This window comes from Mustela erminea, chromosome 7 (assembly GCF_009829155.1).
Source record: "Mustela erminea isolate mMusErm1 chromosome 7, mMusErm1.Pri, whole genome shotgun sequence".
Lineage (NCBI taxonomy): Eukaryota > Metazoa > Chordata > Mammalia > Carnivora > Mustelidae > Mustela > Mustela erminea.
The window spans coordinates 116129266-116148475 of NC_045620.1; the positions used below are offsets into that span (position 1 = coordinate 116129266).

At 36.9% G+C, this 19210-nt stretch overlaps 1 protein-coding gene across 2 annotated transcripts in view; it reads right to left on the reverse strand.

Moving 5' to 3' along the window:
* Positions 1–19210, reverse strand: part of SPAST (spastin) — a 56990-nt gene that overhangs the window by 26438 nt on the left and 11342 nt on the right. The window contains exons 2-4 of one of the 2 annotated variants that reach the window (XM_032353040.1): positions 12749–12832; positions 10380–10463; positions 3221–3316 (exon numbers count right to left, since the gene is read on the reverse strand). In XM_032353040.1, the coding sequence (XP_032208931.1) occupies positions 3221–3316; positions 10380–10463; positions 12749–12832 (264 nt within the window). Of the gene's footprint in view, positions 1–3220; positions 3317–10379; positions 10464–12748; positions 12836–19210 lie in introns of both variants that reach the window. The other variant, XM_032353039.1, reaches the window with a different exon arrangement.

Consider the following 19210-nt stretch of genomic DNA (forward strand, 5'->3'; position numbering starts at 1 on the left):
CGTAATTAGAATATACTATTTGGCTCTGGGTAAATAATGCTAAGTCATTATAATGTTAAATTTGATTTTTCAGCATAACTAAAAATAGTGATATTTACATATCAGGAGATGAAGGGTAATGTTGGCATAAGAATTAAACCTCTTTTTAGTTGAATAAGAAGTCAATACATATCAAAAACTATTCAATCAGTAATAGCAATATAAGCATAATATCTGGAAACACAGTAGGAAACAAAAGAAAAAATAGCAAGAAGAGTTAGACACTGCATGAGGAGCCAGACTAGGGATGAAGGCAGGAAGAGAAGGAAGAGATGGGAAGAGGAATACTATTTTCCTTTAAAAGCCTCTCAGTACTTATTTTTTTCATCAACTCTTTAAGGTATAATCCACGAATAATAAAATGTATCCATTTAAACAGGTCAATTTGATGAGTTTATAAAGATGAATTTAAAGATGAAATAGCCACTAACATCCAGATATGAAATGATTCCATCATAGCCAAAAGTTTTCTTGTACTCATTTGCACTCCATCCCTTACTGCAATTTCTATTAATCCAGCTCAAGGTCACTGAAGCTTCCATTTGACATCTCCAATCTGCTGTTGAGGTTACCTAGTAAGTGTTTTTATTTCAACAATTGTACTTTTCAACTTTGGAATTTCCATTCTTTTTATTGTGTAGTTTACGTTATGTGCTAAGATTGCAGGTTTGTTAACTGATGCCCTATTTTCTTTTAATTCTTTGAACTTATTTATAATAGTTGTTTTGAAGTCTTTGCTACATCAACATCTGGGCCCAGTCAAGGGTGAGCTTCTAGTGACTAATTCTTTTCTTGAATAATGGCCACACTTTCTTAATTCTTTACATGTCTAGTAATTTTGAGTTGAAAACTGGACACTGTAGATACCACTAAAGTAGTAAGTGGACATCGGTGTAACTATTTCCTAGGAGAGATGAAGTAACTCATCTAGTGAAATATCACAGAATATTCCAGAAGTGGGTGGGTGACATTTGTGAAAACAGGCCCAGGTAAGCCAGCTCACTGACTAGGGCTCAATGGGTATCAATAACCAGTACTGCAAAAATTAGCTGTGCCGTTCAGTATGCTGTCCCCCAACAAGAAAACAGAATAGAACAGATGGTTACTAGAGATTTAAAATAAGATACGTTAACATAATAGGAGGGAAAAAAAAAAAAAGAAATATCCAGGAATAGAGAGGAGGTTATACCAAAAAATAAAATAAAATAGGTTGATTTTTTTTAACATAGGTCCCAGGAAGAGAAAGTTTTGAAGGGCAAAACAAAACCATGAGATCTCATTATGTGGAATGAAGTGGAAGATAAGCAAGATAACAAAGCAAAGGCATACCAGCTCCTCAGGGCTAAGAAATTTTTGTTATTCACCTTGGCAGGATTATTAGGATCTCAAATTTATATGTTGGAAAGTTAATTATTTACATGTGGTGCATTACTATATTTTTAAAAAGTTCCTTATGCAAATATCAGCTCTTCATATCTATGCTAAGAGATACAGGCAAAAATATTTATTTCTATAATAGAAATGGTGTTTTTAAATTTTTTATAAACATATAATGTATTATTAGCCCCAGGGGTACAGGTCTGAGAATCGCCAGGTTTACACACTTCACAGCACTCACCATAGCACATACCTTCCCCAATGTCCATAACCCCACCACCCTCTCCCTCCCCCCCTCCCCCCAGCAACCCTCAGTTTGTTTTGTGAGATTAAGAGTCTCTTATGGTTTGTCTCCCTCCCGATCCCATCTTGTTTCATTTATAGAAATGGTGTTTTAAATCATGTACAGGAAGGATTAAGAAAAGAAATATAGTCAATGACATGGGGCTCCATACTTGAACAACAAATCCAAGAACTTCCTAAGAGGTAAAACCAGAAGGGAAAGATTTGATGACCTATTGTCTCCAGTCCATAGAAATCCACTTACCATAATTCTTCTCTATTAAAGTCTTGAAAGTTTTGTATTACACATGAATAAAGAAGGCAGGTGTCTTATAGTCTAAACTAAGGTTTTTATGTTACAAATTGAACAAAGCAATATTTACTTTAATAAAATTTAAGCCCTGAATGTGAAACGAAGGCTGAAAAAATCATCAACAAAACTAGCCAAAATGTCAGAGAACTTAGGAAATGAAGATATCCCCTGCACCTAAGCAAAACCAAAAAAGCATGTGATCTTCTCTGTAAGAGTTGATACCCAAAAGTTCATGGAAAACAAATTTAACCCACAGTAAATTAAAAGCATTCTAATGTGTGCCCCCTTCAAGCAGCACATATACTAAAGTAGTATTCTAATGCTTCTCCTCAATATGTGAACTCAGCTTCAAATTTTCCCTAACAGGGGGAGCCTGGGTGGCTCAGTTGGTTGGGTGTCTGCCTTTGGCTCAGGGCATGATCCCAGAATCCCAGGATCAAGCTCCCTGCTCAACAGGGAGTCTGCTTCTCCCTCTCCCATTCCCCCTGCTCATCCTCTCTCTCTTTCAAATAAATAAAAATCTAAAAAAAATTTTTTTTTCCTAACAGGTGCTATGGTAAAGCAATCATGCGTGGTATACATGAAAATTGCTGTGTAATTAAAATTGATATATAACAAAGAGGAATTAAAATTTCTGCATTGGGGCACCTGGGTGGCTCAGTTGGTTAAGTGAGTGCCTTCGGTTCAGCTCATGATCCCAGGGTCCTCGGATGAAGCCCCACATTGGGCTCCCTCCCGAGCAGGGAGCCTGCTTCTCCCTCTCTATCTGCCGGCTGCTCTCCCTCCCCATTTTATTCTTCTCTCTCCATCAAAGAAATAAAATCTTTAAAAAAAGAAAGAAATTTCTGCCTTAAAAAACATCACTTCATAAAAACTTGGTATAGGTATGCATGAAAAAAGTAACAAATGGTGAAAATACAACAGAAACCAAAGAAGATGTTAATAATTTAGAAAAATGAACCCTTATATTTTATAATCCCAAAAATGGGAGGTTGCAAAATAAGCAAATAAAGCATTCTGAGAATGGTTATATCTATTATATATTTATACACCATGAATCACAGGGACATTGTATTTTCCACCTAGCCTTGTGAAAACAAAAACCAACCAAATCTACCATTAAAAAGTCAAATCAACATTATCAGGTTATGCAGGGCTCTACTCCGCATGCAACTTTATTATTTTACATGTTAGTTAACCTAAACCCACCTGACTGGAGATGTCCGTTGCGGCATGTCAAGTTAGTACTGTCATTATAGACATCCGTTTGTGACTTGGAAAATTGCAAAACTGGTTGCAGCTTCTCTATGCAACAGAGGGGGGTAGAAAGAACAAAATAAACAAAAAGAAAAAATACATAATGAAAAAATAAGATGTCTATGTGAAAACAAAAAATAATTCAAGGTGTTAGAAGATGAAGGGTTTTGGTATTTACATAAAATTTTCTTAAAAATACAGTTAGTAAAACTCAAACATTAAAACAGCAACAGAAATTCACTGATTGACTATGTTCAAAATATGCTTTATTCAGGTTTGGTAACCTGAGGCAACTTCATATCACTACTATCACCAGCAAATATTTTCTGAATGTCTAACATATCCACATCATTATATAGGGAGAACAGCATGGAGACAAAAAAATAAATATGGCTTTTATCATCCAGATGCTTATTAAATATGGTTGGCCACTTACAATACAAATATATTTTTAAAAAAAGATTGTATAGCACAAAAGAAAGTTAAAAAGGCTTTATAGAAAAAGTGGGCTGTGAATTGGCTAGGATTTGAAAAGATAAAAAGAAAGGACACTTGAGGAAAGGAAAACAACACTTAAAAAATGACACAGTTAAGGGGCACCTGGGTGGCTCAGTGGGTTAAAGCCTCTGCCTTCGGCTCAGGTCATGATCCCAGAGTCATGGGATCGAGCCCCGCATCGGGCTCTCTGCTCCTCAGGGGATCTGCTTCCTCCTCTCTCTCTCTCTCTCTCTGCCTGCCTCTCTGCCTACTTGTGATCTCTGTCTGTCAAATAAATAAATAAAATCATTAAAAAAAAAATGACACAGTTAAAAAAAAACTTTAAGGAATGTCTAAGAAATACTAAGAAATATTCAGCTACATGTTAATGATGTGAGGCAAAAAATAAGGGCTACAGAGCAAAGGGGAATTAGCATGCTTCAGAACAGTAGCATTTACTTAAATACACACATGTGCACACTTGTATACATAAAGGTTATCCCTAAAAAGGATCCAGAGAAACAGAATAGCAGCTGCCTCTGGGGAGGGGAAATGGGTGGCTAGGACACAGTATGAGATGGATACTTTTCATATTTAAACTCTAATAATATTGTAGCATGTCCTTTTATTACCTGTTTCTAAGATTAATCAAAGATTTAAGAGGATTATTTCAACTCTACCTTCACTTTAAATAACAAATCCTCTCAAGATCCAGGTCTCTATGTCTAGCGCCTGAAGTCCAAGAGGGCAGCAGTTTGAACTGTCTTGCCCCTGTACATTACTGCTACACTCTCTTTCCTCATTCAAGTCATCCCTACTGCGACTTGACAAACACCCTGCTCTACCACTTACTAGTATGAACTTAACTTGAACCTCAGTTTTCTGAGAATCTCAAAGATTAAATAAAATAATATACAAAAAGTACCTGTTCTGTGCCCCTATTCATAACAGGGGCCCAATGTTTACCATATTTATTTTGTTACAGTACTCCAAATTTTCATACTGATTCTTTTCTTTGGTACTGGGAAGTCAAGGAATACATGCAAATATGTAGCACATATATACTAACTCTCCTAAACTTTCATTTCTAAGGTCAGACAAGCAGGCGCCATGCTTGGTTTATGGTACAACCACATATGCCTTTGGGACAGGTTAAATAGCAGCTAACCTTTCTGCACAAAGCACAAAGTACTGAACAGCTTTTGTAGCCTAGAACTGGCTGATACAATATACCTTGGAGCTTTTTGTTGTTGTTGCTAGTTAACAGATAGGTCATCTGATTTTTCTCAATGATAATACTCTTCACCATACTGAGAAAGAAACCATTTGTATTGGTAATAGACATAAATTAGAAAAAAAAAAAAAAACCCCGATTTATAAATGTCTTCTTTATTAATTAATGCTCTCTTCAATGAAATGTGAGAAAAAGATCATGTGAATATTCATTACATAATGAAAATAAACAAACTGAATCCTTGTTTTTGATAACTAATAACTGAGAATAAAAAGCCACATAAGTTGTTCTAGTGTATAGGATTTAGATTTGTATGTGTGGAAACACATATATAACATATTAGTAGTTATACTGCTAATATGAACCTGCTCCAACTCATTTTTGTTAAAGAAAATAAAGTTAGTTTAATGCTTCCTTTTGCAATCACTAAAGGTTTGTAGATTAATTAATGATTTAAAATAAAACCACCACCTTGCTTCACATGTAATCCCATACAACCATCTGAGTCATCTACTTAAAAGCAAAATCTTACCATATAACTCTTCCATTTAAAACCCTTTAGTAGGGGAGCCTGGGTGGCTCAGTGGGTTAAAGCCTCTGCCTTTGGCTCAGGTCATGATCCCAGGGTTCTGGGATCGAGCCCCGCATCGGGCTCTCTGCTAGGCAGGGGGCCTGCTACCCACCCCCCCTCTCTGTCTGCCTCTCTGCCTACTTGTGATCTCTATCTGTCAAATACATAAATAAAATCTTAAAAAAAAAAAAGTAAAACCTTTTAGTAGCTTCCCATTGGCCACAGATGAATGTTTAAACCTTTTTATATAACATTAAGGCCCTCCATGATCTGCCTACATCTCTTATACATACTAAGCATTCTCAAATTCACTTCTGCACTAGCACCTTTCCCTACCTGCCTTGCCATTTCTTACCCTGAGTTTTGTTCATGCTATAGCTTCTTGAAATGTCTTTTCTCCCAAACATTCTTTAAAGTTTCACCTTTTTAAATCTCCCATTCAGGGTTCACTTCTTTCAGGTATACTTTCCAGACACCTATTTTATCATCCTACAAAATATTTGTATATCTCCCTAAAAATATTCTATCTCCTCTTCAGTGAAGAAGATTTATCTATTCATGTGTCTACCTCCCACAATATATCACGAGCCCCTTAAGAGAGCAACATTATATCCAGTCTATCCATAAATCTGTTTGGTCAACCTTCAAATATAACCATAATCCAACCACTTGTTACAAGTTCTCTTCCTATCACCCTGGTCCAAGCCTCCCACCATTTTTCTCCTAGCTTATTGTAATTCAATAGTGGTCCTATTTACTCTTCTGGCTCTACTCTTGGGAGTCTATTGGCAACGTAATCTTTTTAAAATTTAAGTCAGGGAGTGCCTGGGTGCCTCAGTCAGTTGGGTGGCCAACTCTTGATTTTGGCTCAGGTTATGATTTTGAGGGTCATGGGACTGAGGCTCATAGGGGGCTCGATGATCAGTCAGGAGTCTGCTTCTCTCTTTCCCTTTGCCCCTCCCCTTGCTCGTGCTCTCTCTTTCTCTAAAACAAATAAATCTGTTTAAAAAAACAAACAACATAAGTCAGATTACATCATTCCTTTCCTAAAAATCCTTATAAATGCTCCCCATTTCACAGATGGTAAAAGCTGAAATCTTTATGGAGGCCGGTAAGGCCCTGTGCTTTGTATTGAACCCTCCCTGTCCCATTAGTTCTCTGATCTTATCTCTCCCACACCCTCCTTGCTGGGGCACACTGGCCTCTTTCCTTTTTCTCAAACACACCAGTTATGTTTCCTTAAGGGTTTACATCAGGTCTTCTATCTGGACCAATCTCCTCCCAGATACCTGCCTGGTTAACTCACGTCATCTTTTCAAAGAGGCATATCTGACAATGCTATTTAAAACTACAAGCCCCGGGCGCCTGGGTGGCTCAGTGGGTTAAGCTGCTGCCTTCGGCTCAGGTCATGATCTCAGAGTCCTGGGATCGAGTCCCGCATCGGGCTCACTGCTCAGCAGAGAGCCTGCTTCCCTCTCTCTCTCTCTCTCTCTCTGCCTGCCTCTCCATCTACTTGTGATTTCTCTCTGTCAAATAAATAAATAAAATCTTAAAAAAAAAAAAAAAAATAAAACTACAAGCCCAAACCACCTGCCATCCACTCCTAATCTCCATTATTACGTTTTACTTTTTCTTTTCTTCATGTATTTATCACCTTCCAACATTCTGTATAACTTATTTTTTATGTTTATTCCCTCCTGCCAGTCTTCCCCCTGTTGGAGTAAAAATTCTATGAAGGAGGAATCCTTTTCTATATCCTAAGTCCCTAGAACACGGTAATCGCCAAATAATTTACTGAATTACTAAATAAATTTAATTAATATCCTTGGCACTGTACCTGGTCTAGAGTAAGGACTTAATAAATGAATGTTATATGAAGCTATTTATTTTTTAACAAAAGGGTAACTCCCAGGTATGCCAAAATTATCTTCTTATCTATAACAGGTTTTACAGTTAAGCTTTGTTTGAAGGTTTACGATTGCTAACTTGAAGATATATAACATACAGGAACCTTTTCCATTTTATCAGTCTGTAACCTCTCAAACCAGTCTGTATGGGGAACTCCCAAAATGATTCTCCAAACTAATTAGACAACTGTTGGGTGTGCCATCTCTGAAAAACTCCATTTCTTAACCAACATACAGTACCCATGTACTGGTACTATGCACCTGTACACAGTTCTTTTTTTTACTATCTTTACTATCTTTGGTATATATACTTCTAGACTCTGAGTTCTCAGAAGACAGGAATATGTTGATGCCTTCTATTCCACTTCTTTTTTAAAGTAAGATCCTTCAATAGGTATACAGAGTTTTTGAGGATGACAACAGATGACATCCGAAAGATTATTCTTTTAATGCGTAGCTTCACATCATAAATCCTCTTTTTGTCCTCTCCTTTAATAACACAGATTAAAAAATGACAAAGTTGCATTTAAACACAAGTCCATAATTAATGAGATGCTTCCAACAATTTATTGTATCACATCTTCAAAAGATAACAACTAGCTACTAATATTCAATTTGAAACATGCTACAAAATGTTCCATAACCAGTCTTAACCCACATCATATATATGTACATATAGTGAAAGACATTATAGCTAAAACACACAGAAAGTATGAAGTAGAACAATTATTTTACTATAATAACCTCTGATATAATATTTAATTTTATGTGATATGATAATAATCTTCATGTGTGAGTAAGAAGGGAAACACTGTCAGCCACAGAAGCCAGGGGAACACTGCCTTGTCAGCCACCTAAAAACATTAAGGGATTTCTTTTCACCAGTGTGGGGCAAAAAACTTATAAAACACAATGGATCATATAAAAATGAATGAATGAATATGTAAATACACGATATTTATGTATGAGTGTATAAGTACATTTTTCCGCAAAAGCAAGATAAGGAGGAGAATAAAACCCAGCATTTTTGAGTAGTTACGATGATTAGGTTCCTTTAATAATTTAATGGTCACATATGATAAAATAAATATTATCTATTAGCATATCATAAATGACAAGAAAAAGGTTCAAACATGCTAAATAACTTACCACAAATCACAGAGCAATAAATATATAAGGTCTGCCTATTTACCAATATCTATTTCTATCACATCAAGTTACAGTAGAGAACCATCCAAGAGGGGTGGGTTTTAATTCCACTTTATCTTAGAAGTAGATTGATCTTAGAAAAAATTTTTAAAACTTAAGCATTCAAATAAAAGATGAAAAGCTTCTCTTTATAGACCTATTTCAGCTGATAAATACAGAAAGAATGACAGCATTATGTATGTCACTAGGCATCAATCATCAACTGCTACTAACATCACAGGATGTCAGAACTACTGACAAATAAACAAAACCACCTATGAAGTAGTCTTATTATTAAAAAATAAAAATCAACTTTCAATCCAATCAAGGGTCTATATTCAACTATAAATTTATAGGGAGGACAGAAGAACATATTAAGATATCATGGAGGGGTGCCTGGGTGGCTCAGATGGCTGAATGTCTGCCTTCAGCTCGGGTCATAATCTCCAGGTCTTAGGATCGAGCCCCACATCAGGCTCCCAGCTCAGGGGGGAGTCTGCTTCTCCCCCTCCCTCTGCCTCGCTTCCTGCTCATGTTTTCTCTCTTTCTGTTATTCTCTGTCTCAAATAAATAAAATCTTTAAAAAAAATATCACGGAGAGGCATAGAGCAAAAAACAGACTGCAGGAAACCACGATGTGTCAAAGATCTGGTTGATCAACAAATAAATTACAAGAAAAAAACAGATGAACTTGTATATTAAAAGAAACATATCATATGAATCTTCTTGAGATTCTGGTGCAAAAAATTATTAGAAAAATAGTAAGAATTATTAAATTTTGAGATATTAACTATACATCATAATACATATCATATACTACATATTATATGTAAACTATATTTGGACACTGATCGTTTCTTTGGCCATAATTTTTTATTACTATTAAAAGAAATTATTGGTTATACTTTAAATGTGATAATGGCATTTTGGTAAATTTACTTTTTATTTTTATTTTTAAGATTTTATTTGTTTGTCAAAAAAAGAGAGAGAGAGTACACAGGCACTCCCTCAGGCAGAGGGAGAAGCAGGCTCTGCACTGAGCAAGAAGCATGATGTGGGACTTGATCCCAGGACCCTGAGATCATGACCTAAGCTGAAGGCAGGTGCTTAATTGACTGAGTCACCTAGGTGTCCTGGTAATTTTATTTTTTAAGCATCTTTAGCTTTGAGAGATACAATATGAAATGCTTGTAAATGAAATAAAAAGATGTCAAGAATTTGTTTCAATATAATATGGAGTGGGGGTGAGTGGGTAGGGATTTATTGGGGCTGGCAAACTCTTTCTGTAAAAAGCCAGATAGTAAATATTATAATATTTTTTAAAGTTATATATTAAAAGGCTCTGAAGGCTGTATGATCTCTGTATCAACTGCTCAACTCTGTAGGCACTGTAGCATGAAAGCATCCAAACAATAATAGAGGAATGAGTAGCTAGCTGTGTGCCATCTTATAAAAATAGGCAGTGAACTGGGTTTAGTCCATGGGCTGTAATTTGCCAGCCCTTGAGTACAGATAAATCAAGACTGACTATGAGTTGATAATTGTTAGAGCTGAGTGATGGATAATTAATCCATTATACTCTCTCTTGTAGATGTTAGAATTTTCTGTAAGCTAGGAAAAAAACATAGAACACATTTTCAAGATTACTGATCTATTTCCAACTACATGTAAAGTTTCACTGAACAAACATTTCAAAAACATCTTATTCCAGTTATACAATTCATTAATTGATACCTAGAAGTTGTAAACGGTCCTTGGCCATAACCAAATTAGTCATCATTTTAGCTTGAAGGCGTCTAGCTCTTTCACACTGTTCACCTGAAAGAACAAAGAGGAAAAAAATCAACACCTCTGTTTCCCTACTAATATTACTTCAAGATAAAATATTACCCCAACTAATCTCACAGGGAGTCAGTTTTTTTTTTCTTTTAATTCATTTATTTATTTGAGAGAGACAGAGGAGGGGCAGAGGGAGGGAGAAAAGCAGACTCCCGCTGAGTACAAAGCCAACGTGGGGTTTGATTTCACAACCCTGAGATCATGATCTGAGCTGAAATCAAGAATTGGAAGCTTAAGCAACTGAGCCATCCAGGTGCTCTGGGAGTCACAGTCTTTATAAAGTTTAAAAAATTAGTTATAGTTCCTTATGATGGTTTCAGATCTACTGTGGTATTTCATGGGCTTCACATATGATTTCATGGATTTTGAGGTGTATTTTTCCTCCCTACATTAAAAATACATCTCTGGGGGCGCCTGGGTGGCTCAGTGGGTTAAAGCCTCTGCCTTTGGCTCAGGTCATGATCCCAGGGTCCTGGGATTGAGCCCCACATCGGGCTCTCTGCTCAGCAGATAGCCTGCTTCCCTCTCTCTCTCTGCCTGCTTCTCTGCCTACTTGTGATCTCTGTCTGTCAAATGAATAAATAAAATCTTAAAAATAAAATAAAATAAAAAATAAATAAATTTCTGAAGTTGAGGGGTGTGTGTGTGTTTCAGAGAGTGAGAGGTGTGGGGGTAGAGGGAGAGAGAGAATCTTAAGCAGATCCACTCCCAGAGCAGAGGCTGAGGCAGGGCTTGACCGCATAGCCCCAAGATCATGACCTGAGCTGAAATCAAGAGTCTGACACTTAACCAACTGAGACACTCAGATGCCCCATGAGATGTGTTTTATAACCAGTACAACTTACTAAAGCTATCAGCCAGGGTGCATTCATACCACAGTATGTCACAGCCTGTGCAAAAACAAATTTGGTCCTTGATGTTAATATTGTGATTACAGCTATGTCTAAATAGGATGAAGACATTACATACAATAAAGTAAAAGTCAAATTCCAAGTGGTAAGAAGAGAACACTGTCATAGTTCAACTGATACTGTTTTTTCTCCTAGGGGTACAATTAGAGGCATACTTTATTCAATGAGATACTATCTTTCTTATTAACTCATTTTTTTCTAGCTCTGCCTCCATGCAATTGACAAAGAGCAACAAATACATTGTATACATAATACCTAAAAAAAGTCATACTGAAAAAATAATGAAAAGTCCCAAAGGTCTAACCTCCCACGTTGTTCTATTTTGCTCTCTTTTGTGCAGGACATCAGTATAGAGAAGTACTCAAAATAAAAAGGGGAGAGAAAAAAAACCTGGCCAATATTAGATACATAGTAAATACTAGAGATTAGCAGATACAAGTAGTAGAGTCAGCCAACCAGACAACAAACATCCACTGAGTGGACGGATCCATAGTGGTAAGATTCTCAGTCTATACAACTTTTTCTTTTGAATCTATTTTAGTTTTAAGTGAAATACTTTAATAGTGGTACACACATACTACATAATAGTCACAGCATCATATTTAAAAATTCAGGCTCTGAAATCAGATTGCTTGGGCTCGAATCCTGACTTGACCTACCACTTACTAGCTATGAGACTGTAGGCAAGTTACCGCATTTCTTTGTACTTAAGGTTATTTATGTGAAAAGTAAGGATAACAGCAGCAGTCTCAGAGTGTGGGGTTGTGGTGAAGATTAAAAAAGATAAAAGACATGAAACCCAGACAATGATGCTTGGGCACATAGCATGGTGTGCAATAAATGTTACCTATATATTTAAAAATATTATTAGACTCTAATTTTTAATTTTAGGTGATAAGAAAGCAAAGATGACAAATAACCTCTTTGATTTTAAAAAGCCAAGGTGAATCAAAGCAAGACATTTATAGCTCATATTCTAACTTGCTGTCAAGCATTACCCACAAACACAAAAGGGAGTATGATTAAACACTCCTTCCCTTCCTCAACAATGAGGGAAGGACCAGGTTTCAAAAGAGAGCTAAAAATGAGGCTAAAACATCACCAACAGTGGGTTCAAGGAAATAATATATTGGTTTTTATCTGACTGCTACCTGGTAATCAAGTTTAAGCATAGCTGGTTATAATTTCAAATTTAGCACAGGTAATAAAGCATTAACTGTAAATCTATAAATGTCAATAATAACATTTCAAAATCTGTCAAATACTTTTATTAAGATAGGTGTATCTGAAATTAGGGCAAACATGTGAATATAATTCGGGATGGCTACGAAACAAATGTAAATACAATCTTACCTTGTCCTGTAACTATGACAGCTATTCCTTTCTCTAGTTCTTCAATACCTTTCTTATACCATTCCACAGCTTGCTCCTTTTGTCCTGCTTTAAAATAGAAATAATTATTTGTATATATACTAGACATTATATATTAGAATATACTAAACATTTCCCAGATCTTACTGTTATTGATACATGAAAAAGTGGGTTGTGATCAAATAAATCTGAGAAATACCACTATACAACTTCTTAGTACCTCTAGCATCCTAATGTACATGTGAATTTCGGAGAGAGAGGTATAGACTTCAGTGTTTCTCAGAATTTTAGGGCTGTGAATCCTTTATTTTGCCATCTCATGGCACTGATGCTTATAACCAGTAAAATACTGTACTATGGAAAGAAATTTTAATTAGGGAGAATTTATTTTAAATAAATGGTCTTTAAAATACATACTATTAGAATATACAAACATGATTTCAATAATGAGAAAAAAACACTGTTTAACCCGATTGTACTGAAATCTGATGTAATTTGTTCATTGTTGGGTGCCTCCTTTCTGGAGTGAGTTTTTATTTAACAAATGATTGCATCTTAAGAACCGATACATGAGATTACGAATGTGGCATTTAGAGTCACATTTAGTAACACATCCATTTTCTTTCAAACAAATGACTGGTTTACAACTTTAAAAGGATCTAAAAATATAGCAAATCAAAATGTGTGTAAGAGGGCGCCTGGGTGGCTCAGTGGGTTAAAGCCTCTGCCTTCGGCTCAGGTCATGATCTCAGGGTCCTGGGACTGAGGCCCGCATAGGGCTCTCTGCTCAGCAGGGAGCCTGCTTCCTCCTCTCTCTCTCTCTCTCTCTGCCTACCTCTCTGCCTACTTGTGATCTCTGTCTGTCAAATAAATAAATAAAAATCTTTAAAAAAAATGTGTGTAAGATAGCGCTCTCCTTTTTTTTTTTTTTTTTTTTAGACACCTGGGTCGTTCAGTTCGTTAAGCATTGCCTTCATCCATATATACAATGGAATATTACACAGCCATCAGAAAGGATGAATAGCCAAATTTTGTATCAGCATGGATAGGATTGGAGGAGATAATGCTCAGTGAAATAAGTAGAGAAAGTCAATTAACATATGGTTTCACTTACTTGTGGAGCATGAGAAGTACCACAGAGGACATTAGGGGATGGAAAGGAAAAGTGAATTGGGGTAAATTGGAGGGGAAGATGAACCATGAGAAACTGTGGACTCTGAGAAACAAATTGAAGGTTTTGGAGGGGAAGGAGGTGGGGAGATGGGTGAGCCTGGTGGTGGGTATTAAGGAGGGCACATATTGCATGGAGCCCTGGGTGTGGTGCATAAACAATGAATCTTGGAACACTGAAAAAATAAAATTAAATTTAAAATAAATAAATAAGTAAAGAAAGAAAGCAAACAAGCATCTGCCTTCAGCTCAGGTCATGATCCTGGGTCCTGGGATCGAGCCCTGCATTGGGCTCCTTGCTCGGGGCGGGGGGGGGGGGGGGTTTACTTCTCCTCCCTCTCCAGCTCCCCCTGCTTGTGCATGCCCTCTCTCAAATAAACTCTTCAAAATTTTTTTCTTTTAAATAAATTACAATCTAACAGATACAAAAGTTCCTTTTTTGTGCTTCTTCCCATTCCAATGCTCCTCTCCTTTCTAGAAGCCACTAAAATACATTCAGTGAATATCTTTCTAGTACCTGTTTTTCTATCGTTCCTATTATATTTGCATAGTTTCATTTTAAAATTTTATATTGCTTTTGAGATCTATGTTGGTATATAGAGATCTAGTTCATTCACTTTTACTTTCATGTCGTATCCTTTACCATCCTACAATTTATTCAACTATTTTTCTATTAAAATATATTTAGGTTGTTTCCAGTTTCTCAGTATTTCAAATAATGCTGCAATGAACATGCTTATACCTGTCCTCTTATGTACATGTGCCAAATTTTCTAGGGTATATGTTTAAGAGGTAGAGTTAATAAGCCATAGTTCATTTCCATTCACTAGAAATGAACAAATTACTTTTTGAGGGTGCTTGTACCAACTTCCACTCCTAATAGCAGAGTATGACAGTTCTTACTGGCAACATCCAAACCAATGTTTTAAGGAGTTTTAGTACATTACTGTAGGCAAATTAAATGACTGATTACATGGGGCACCTGGGTGGCTCTGTGGGTTAAGCATCTGACTCTTATTAATTTCAGCTCAAGTCATGATCTTGGGGTAATAAGATTGAGCCCCATACTGGGTTCTGGGCTGAGAATGGAGCCTACTTAAGATTCTCTCTTACCCTCTCCCTCTGATTCTCCCCATTCTGCTCGTGTGTGAGCATGTGCATGCACAGATGCACACACACTACTCATTCTATAAATAAATAAATAAATAAATAAAGTCACATGCTTAATAATGACTCAATTACCTAACATTCTTTGACAGGAGGTCGTTGACTTGCTACATCAGTTGAATCTCACAAATCAGTATGATGGTAGAAAATGCCTAAGTAATTCTCACAAGACTTGTAAGTACAAAACTGCTGGCGAAAGGACAGACATATAGGTCAGTAGAACAGAAGAGAAAATCCAGAAATAGACCCACACATGTAACACTGATTGACTTTGACAAAAATGACAAGGTATTTCCTTGAAGAAAGAATAGCCTTTTAAAAAAAACAATGCTAGGGCGCCTGGGTGGCTCAGTGGGTTGAGCCGCTGCCTTCGGCTCAGGTCATGATCTCAGGGTCCTGGGATCGAGTCCCGCATCGGGCTCTCTGCTCAGCGGGGAGCCTGCTTCCTCCTCTCTCTCTGCCTGCCTCTCTGCCTACTTGTGATCGCTCTCTGTCAAATAAATAAATAAAATCTTAAAAAAAAAAAAAAAACAATGCTAAAATCATTGCCAAGGCATGCCTTGGTGGCTTTGTCATTAAGCACCTGCCTTCAGCTCAGGTCATGATCCCAGTGTTCTGGGATTGGGCCCCAAGTTGGGCACCATGCAAATGATGCTAGAATGATGACCATCCATATCCAAAACAAAAACAAAAACTTCAACACAGACAAAATTTGAAGTGGATCACACACCTAAATATAAAACCTAAAACTATATAACTTATAGAAGAAAATAAGACAAAATTCTTCACGATCTTGGCTTAGGCAGAGATTCACAACATAAAAATCACAAACCTTAAAAGGATATAACTGATAAACTAGACTTCATTAAAATTAAAAGCTCCTGCTCTTCAAAAGACAGAGTTAGATAATAAAAACACAAGCCACAGATTGACTGGAAGGAAATATCTCAAAAACAATATGTCTAATAAAGGACATGTAACCAGAATATATAAAGAACTCTTACAATACAATGATTTTAAAAAAGCAAATAATTCATTAAAAAACAGTGGGCAAAAGACTGGATAATGTATACTTTATCAAAGAGAGACAAATGGCAAATAAGTATAAGAAAAGATGTTCAACATCATTTGTTAGGGAACTACAAATTAAAATCACAAGATATCACTAAGTACTTAATTTAAAATTGAAAAACAAGATATCAACTATACTAAAAAAATTGTTTTTAAAGATTTTATTTATTTTTTTGACAGACAGAGATCACAGGCAGAGAGACAGGAAGGGAAGCAGGATCCCTGCCAAGCAGAGAGCCCGGATGCGGGGCTCAATCCCAGGACCCTGAGATCATGACCTGAGCCGAAGGCAGAGGCTTTAAGCCACTGAGTCACCGAGGCACCCCTACACTAATAATTTTTTAAAGCACCTAAAATTATAAGACAAAATATAAATACACCTCACATATGTTTCCAAGTGTAAATACAAAACTGTATAGCCACACTGGGAAAGAGTTTGGTAGCTGCTTATGAAATTAACATATATTTCCCATATGACAAAGCAATCCCTTCTTCTATGTATTTACCCAAAGAAATGAAAACATAAAAGACCAGTATATGAATGTTTACGGTGCTTTATTCCTAACAGCTAAAAATGGAAACAACCCAGATATCCATCATTTAGTGAAGGGATTAACAAACTGTGGTACATCCATACACAGAATATTACACACGATAAAAAGGAACAAACTACTGGTAAATGCAGGAACATGGGTAATCTCAAAAACATTATAAATGAAAGAAGCAAGACACAAAAGGCTACACATACTGTATGATTCTATTTACACAAAACTCAGTGAAGACAACACTATAGGGACAGATCAGATCAGTGACTGCCAGGAGCTAATGGGAAGGGGACTGATTACAAGGGAGCACAAAGGAGCTTTTGGGGTGATAAAACATTCAGTGTATCAGTTGTTGTCATAGTTACCCAACTGTTTGCCAAACTCACTGAACTACAAACTCCTAAAAAGGTTAAATTTCACTGTATGTAAAATATACCTCAATAAATCTGACTCTTCAAAAGTGCAATACTCCCAACATTTATGTATAAGGATTTTCACTATGGCTTGGAATATAACACCAGAACTACAATTTTCATTATAAGAGTAAAATTAGACTACGAGACAAAAGGCAGAAAATTCTTTTTAAAACATCTGTTTGAGAGGCGCCTGGGTGGCTCAGTGGGTTAAGCCTCTGCCTTGGGCTCAGGTCATGATCCCAGCGTCCTGGGATCGAGCCCCATGTTGGGCTCTCTGCTCAGAGTGGAGCCTGCTTGTGATCTGTCAAATAAATAAATAAAATCTTAAAAAAACAACAACAACATCTGTTTGAAAGGATCAAAGAATTTTTGAAATATTCAAAATTACCCAAATTTGGAAAGGAACTATGTCACATTCATTAGGATGCTATTTTCAAAAATTACCAAAATATGGAAAGGAAAAAAAGCCAACAGAGGTGGGCTGGCAATTGGGGCACTTTTCTATTTAAAGCAAATTGTCGATTCTGAAGGCAAAAGTAGCCAAGAAACTAAGCAGAGCTTTCAGCAGACTCACAGAACTCAGCTGACCAAATGTGAATTCCAGGGCATGCCCAAGAGAAGTAGTGGCAAAGATTTCAGGATTTGGATTGGGAATCTTAATTAACTAAAGAATTAAGAACTAGGCCAGCTTGCACAGGGCTGGAAATCATATTCAAATCACTTAACCTTAAGGTAAGGGAAACTATAGCCCCTACTGTCCACTGATCACCCTTTTGACTAAACTATGGCAGAAAAATCAAATCTTCCAATGGTCTCCAAGACATAAAAGGCCCTCAAGATACTTTACAGTTCTTAGTTTCCCATACACATTTCTCTTCCCTCTATAGCCCCAACTAACACTCAAACTCAACCAACCAGACTATATAAAATAAAAAGAAGATTGGGGTGGCAGAAATTTACAGTCACTGTTACACTTGAAATTATTAGCTAATAATTTAGTGGACTACATAATCTAAGGCAAACAATGGCCCAAAGGTCAAATATTGTCAGCCATCTGTTTTTGTACATAAAACTTAACTTGGCGGGGGGCGCACCTTGACAGGGGGTGCACCTCAGTCAGTTAAGCATCCAACTCCTGATTTTAGCTCAGGTCATGATCTCAGGGTCCTGAGACTGAACCCTGTGTTGGGCTCTGCGCTCAGCACTGAGTCTGCCTGGCATTCTTTCCAACTTCCTCTTCTTCCCCCTCTGATCCCCCCCTCCCGGCTCATGCATCTGCTCTAAAATAAAAAAAAAAACTCTTAAAAAAAAAATTGGAGAAAGGAGAACCCTCCTACCCTGTTACTGGGAATGCAAGCTGGTGCAGCCACTCTGGATAACAGCATGGAGGTTCCTTAAAAAGGTGAAAATAGAGCTGCTCTACAACCCAGCAATCTCACTACTGGGTATTTACCCTAAAGATGTAAATGTAGTGATCTGAAGGGGCACGTGCACCTGAATGTTTATAGCAGCAACGTCCACAATAGCCAAACTATGAAAAGAACTTAGATGTCCCTCAACAGATGAATAAAGATGTGGTATATATACACAATGGAATAGTATGCAGCCATCAAGGAACCCCCAAATCTTGCCATTTGCCATGACGTGGATGGAACTAGAGGGTATTATGCTGAGCAAAATAAGTCAATCAGAGAAAAGACAGTTATCATATGATTATTGATATGAAGAATTTGAGAGGCAGGGTGGGGTGTCGTGGTGGGCAGGGAGGGGAAAAAATGAAACTAGATGGGATCGGGAGGGAGACAAACCATAAGAGACTCTTAATCTCAAGCAACAAACCGAGGGTTGCTGGGGGTGATGGGGAAGGGAAAGGGTGGCTGCGTGATGGACATTGGGGAGGGTATGTGCTATGGTGGCTGTGAATTGTTTAAGACTGATTCACGGACCTGTGACCCCTAAAGCAAATAATACATTATATGTTAATAAAAAACTTACTAGATCACGCCTACTATATGAGAGTTTTGAATGTTCAGAGATCTTAAAATATTGTGACAGAGAGCTTAAAATATTTGCTA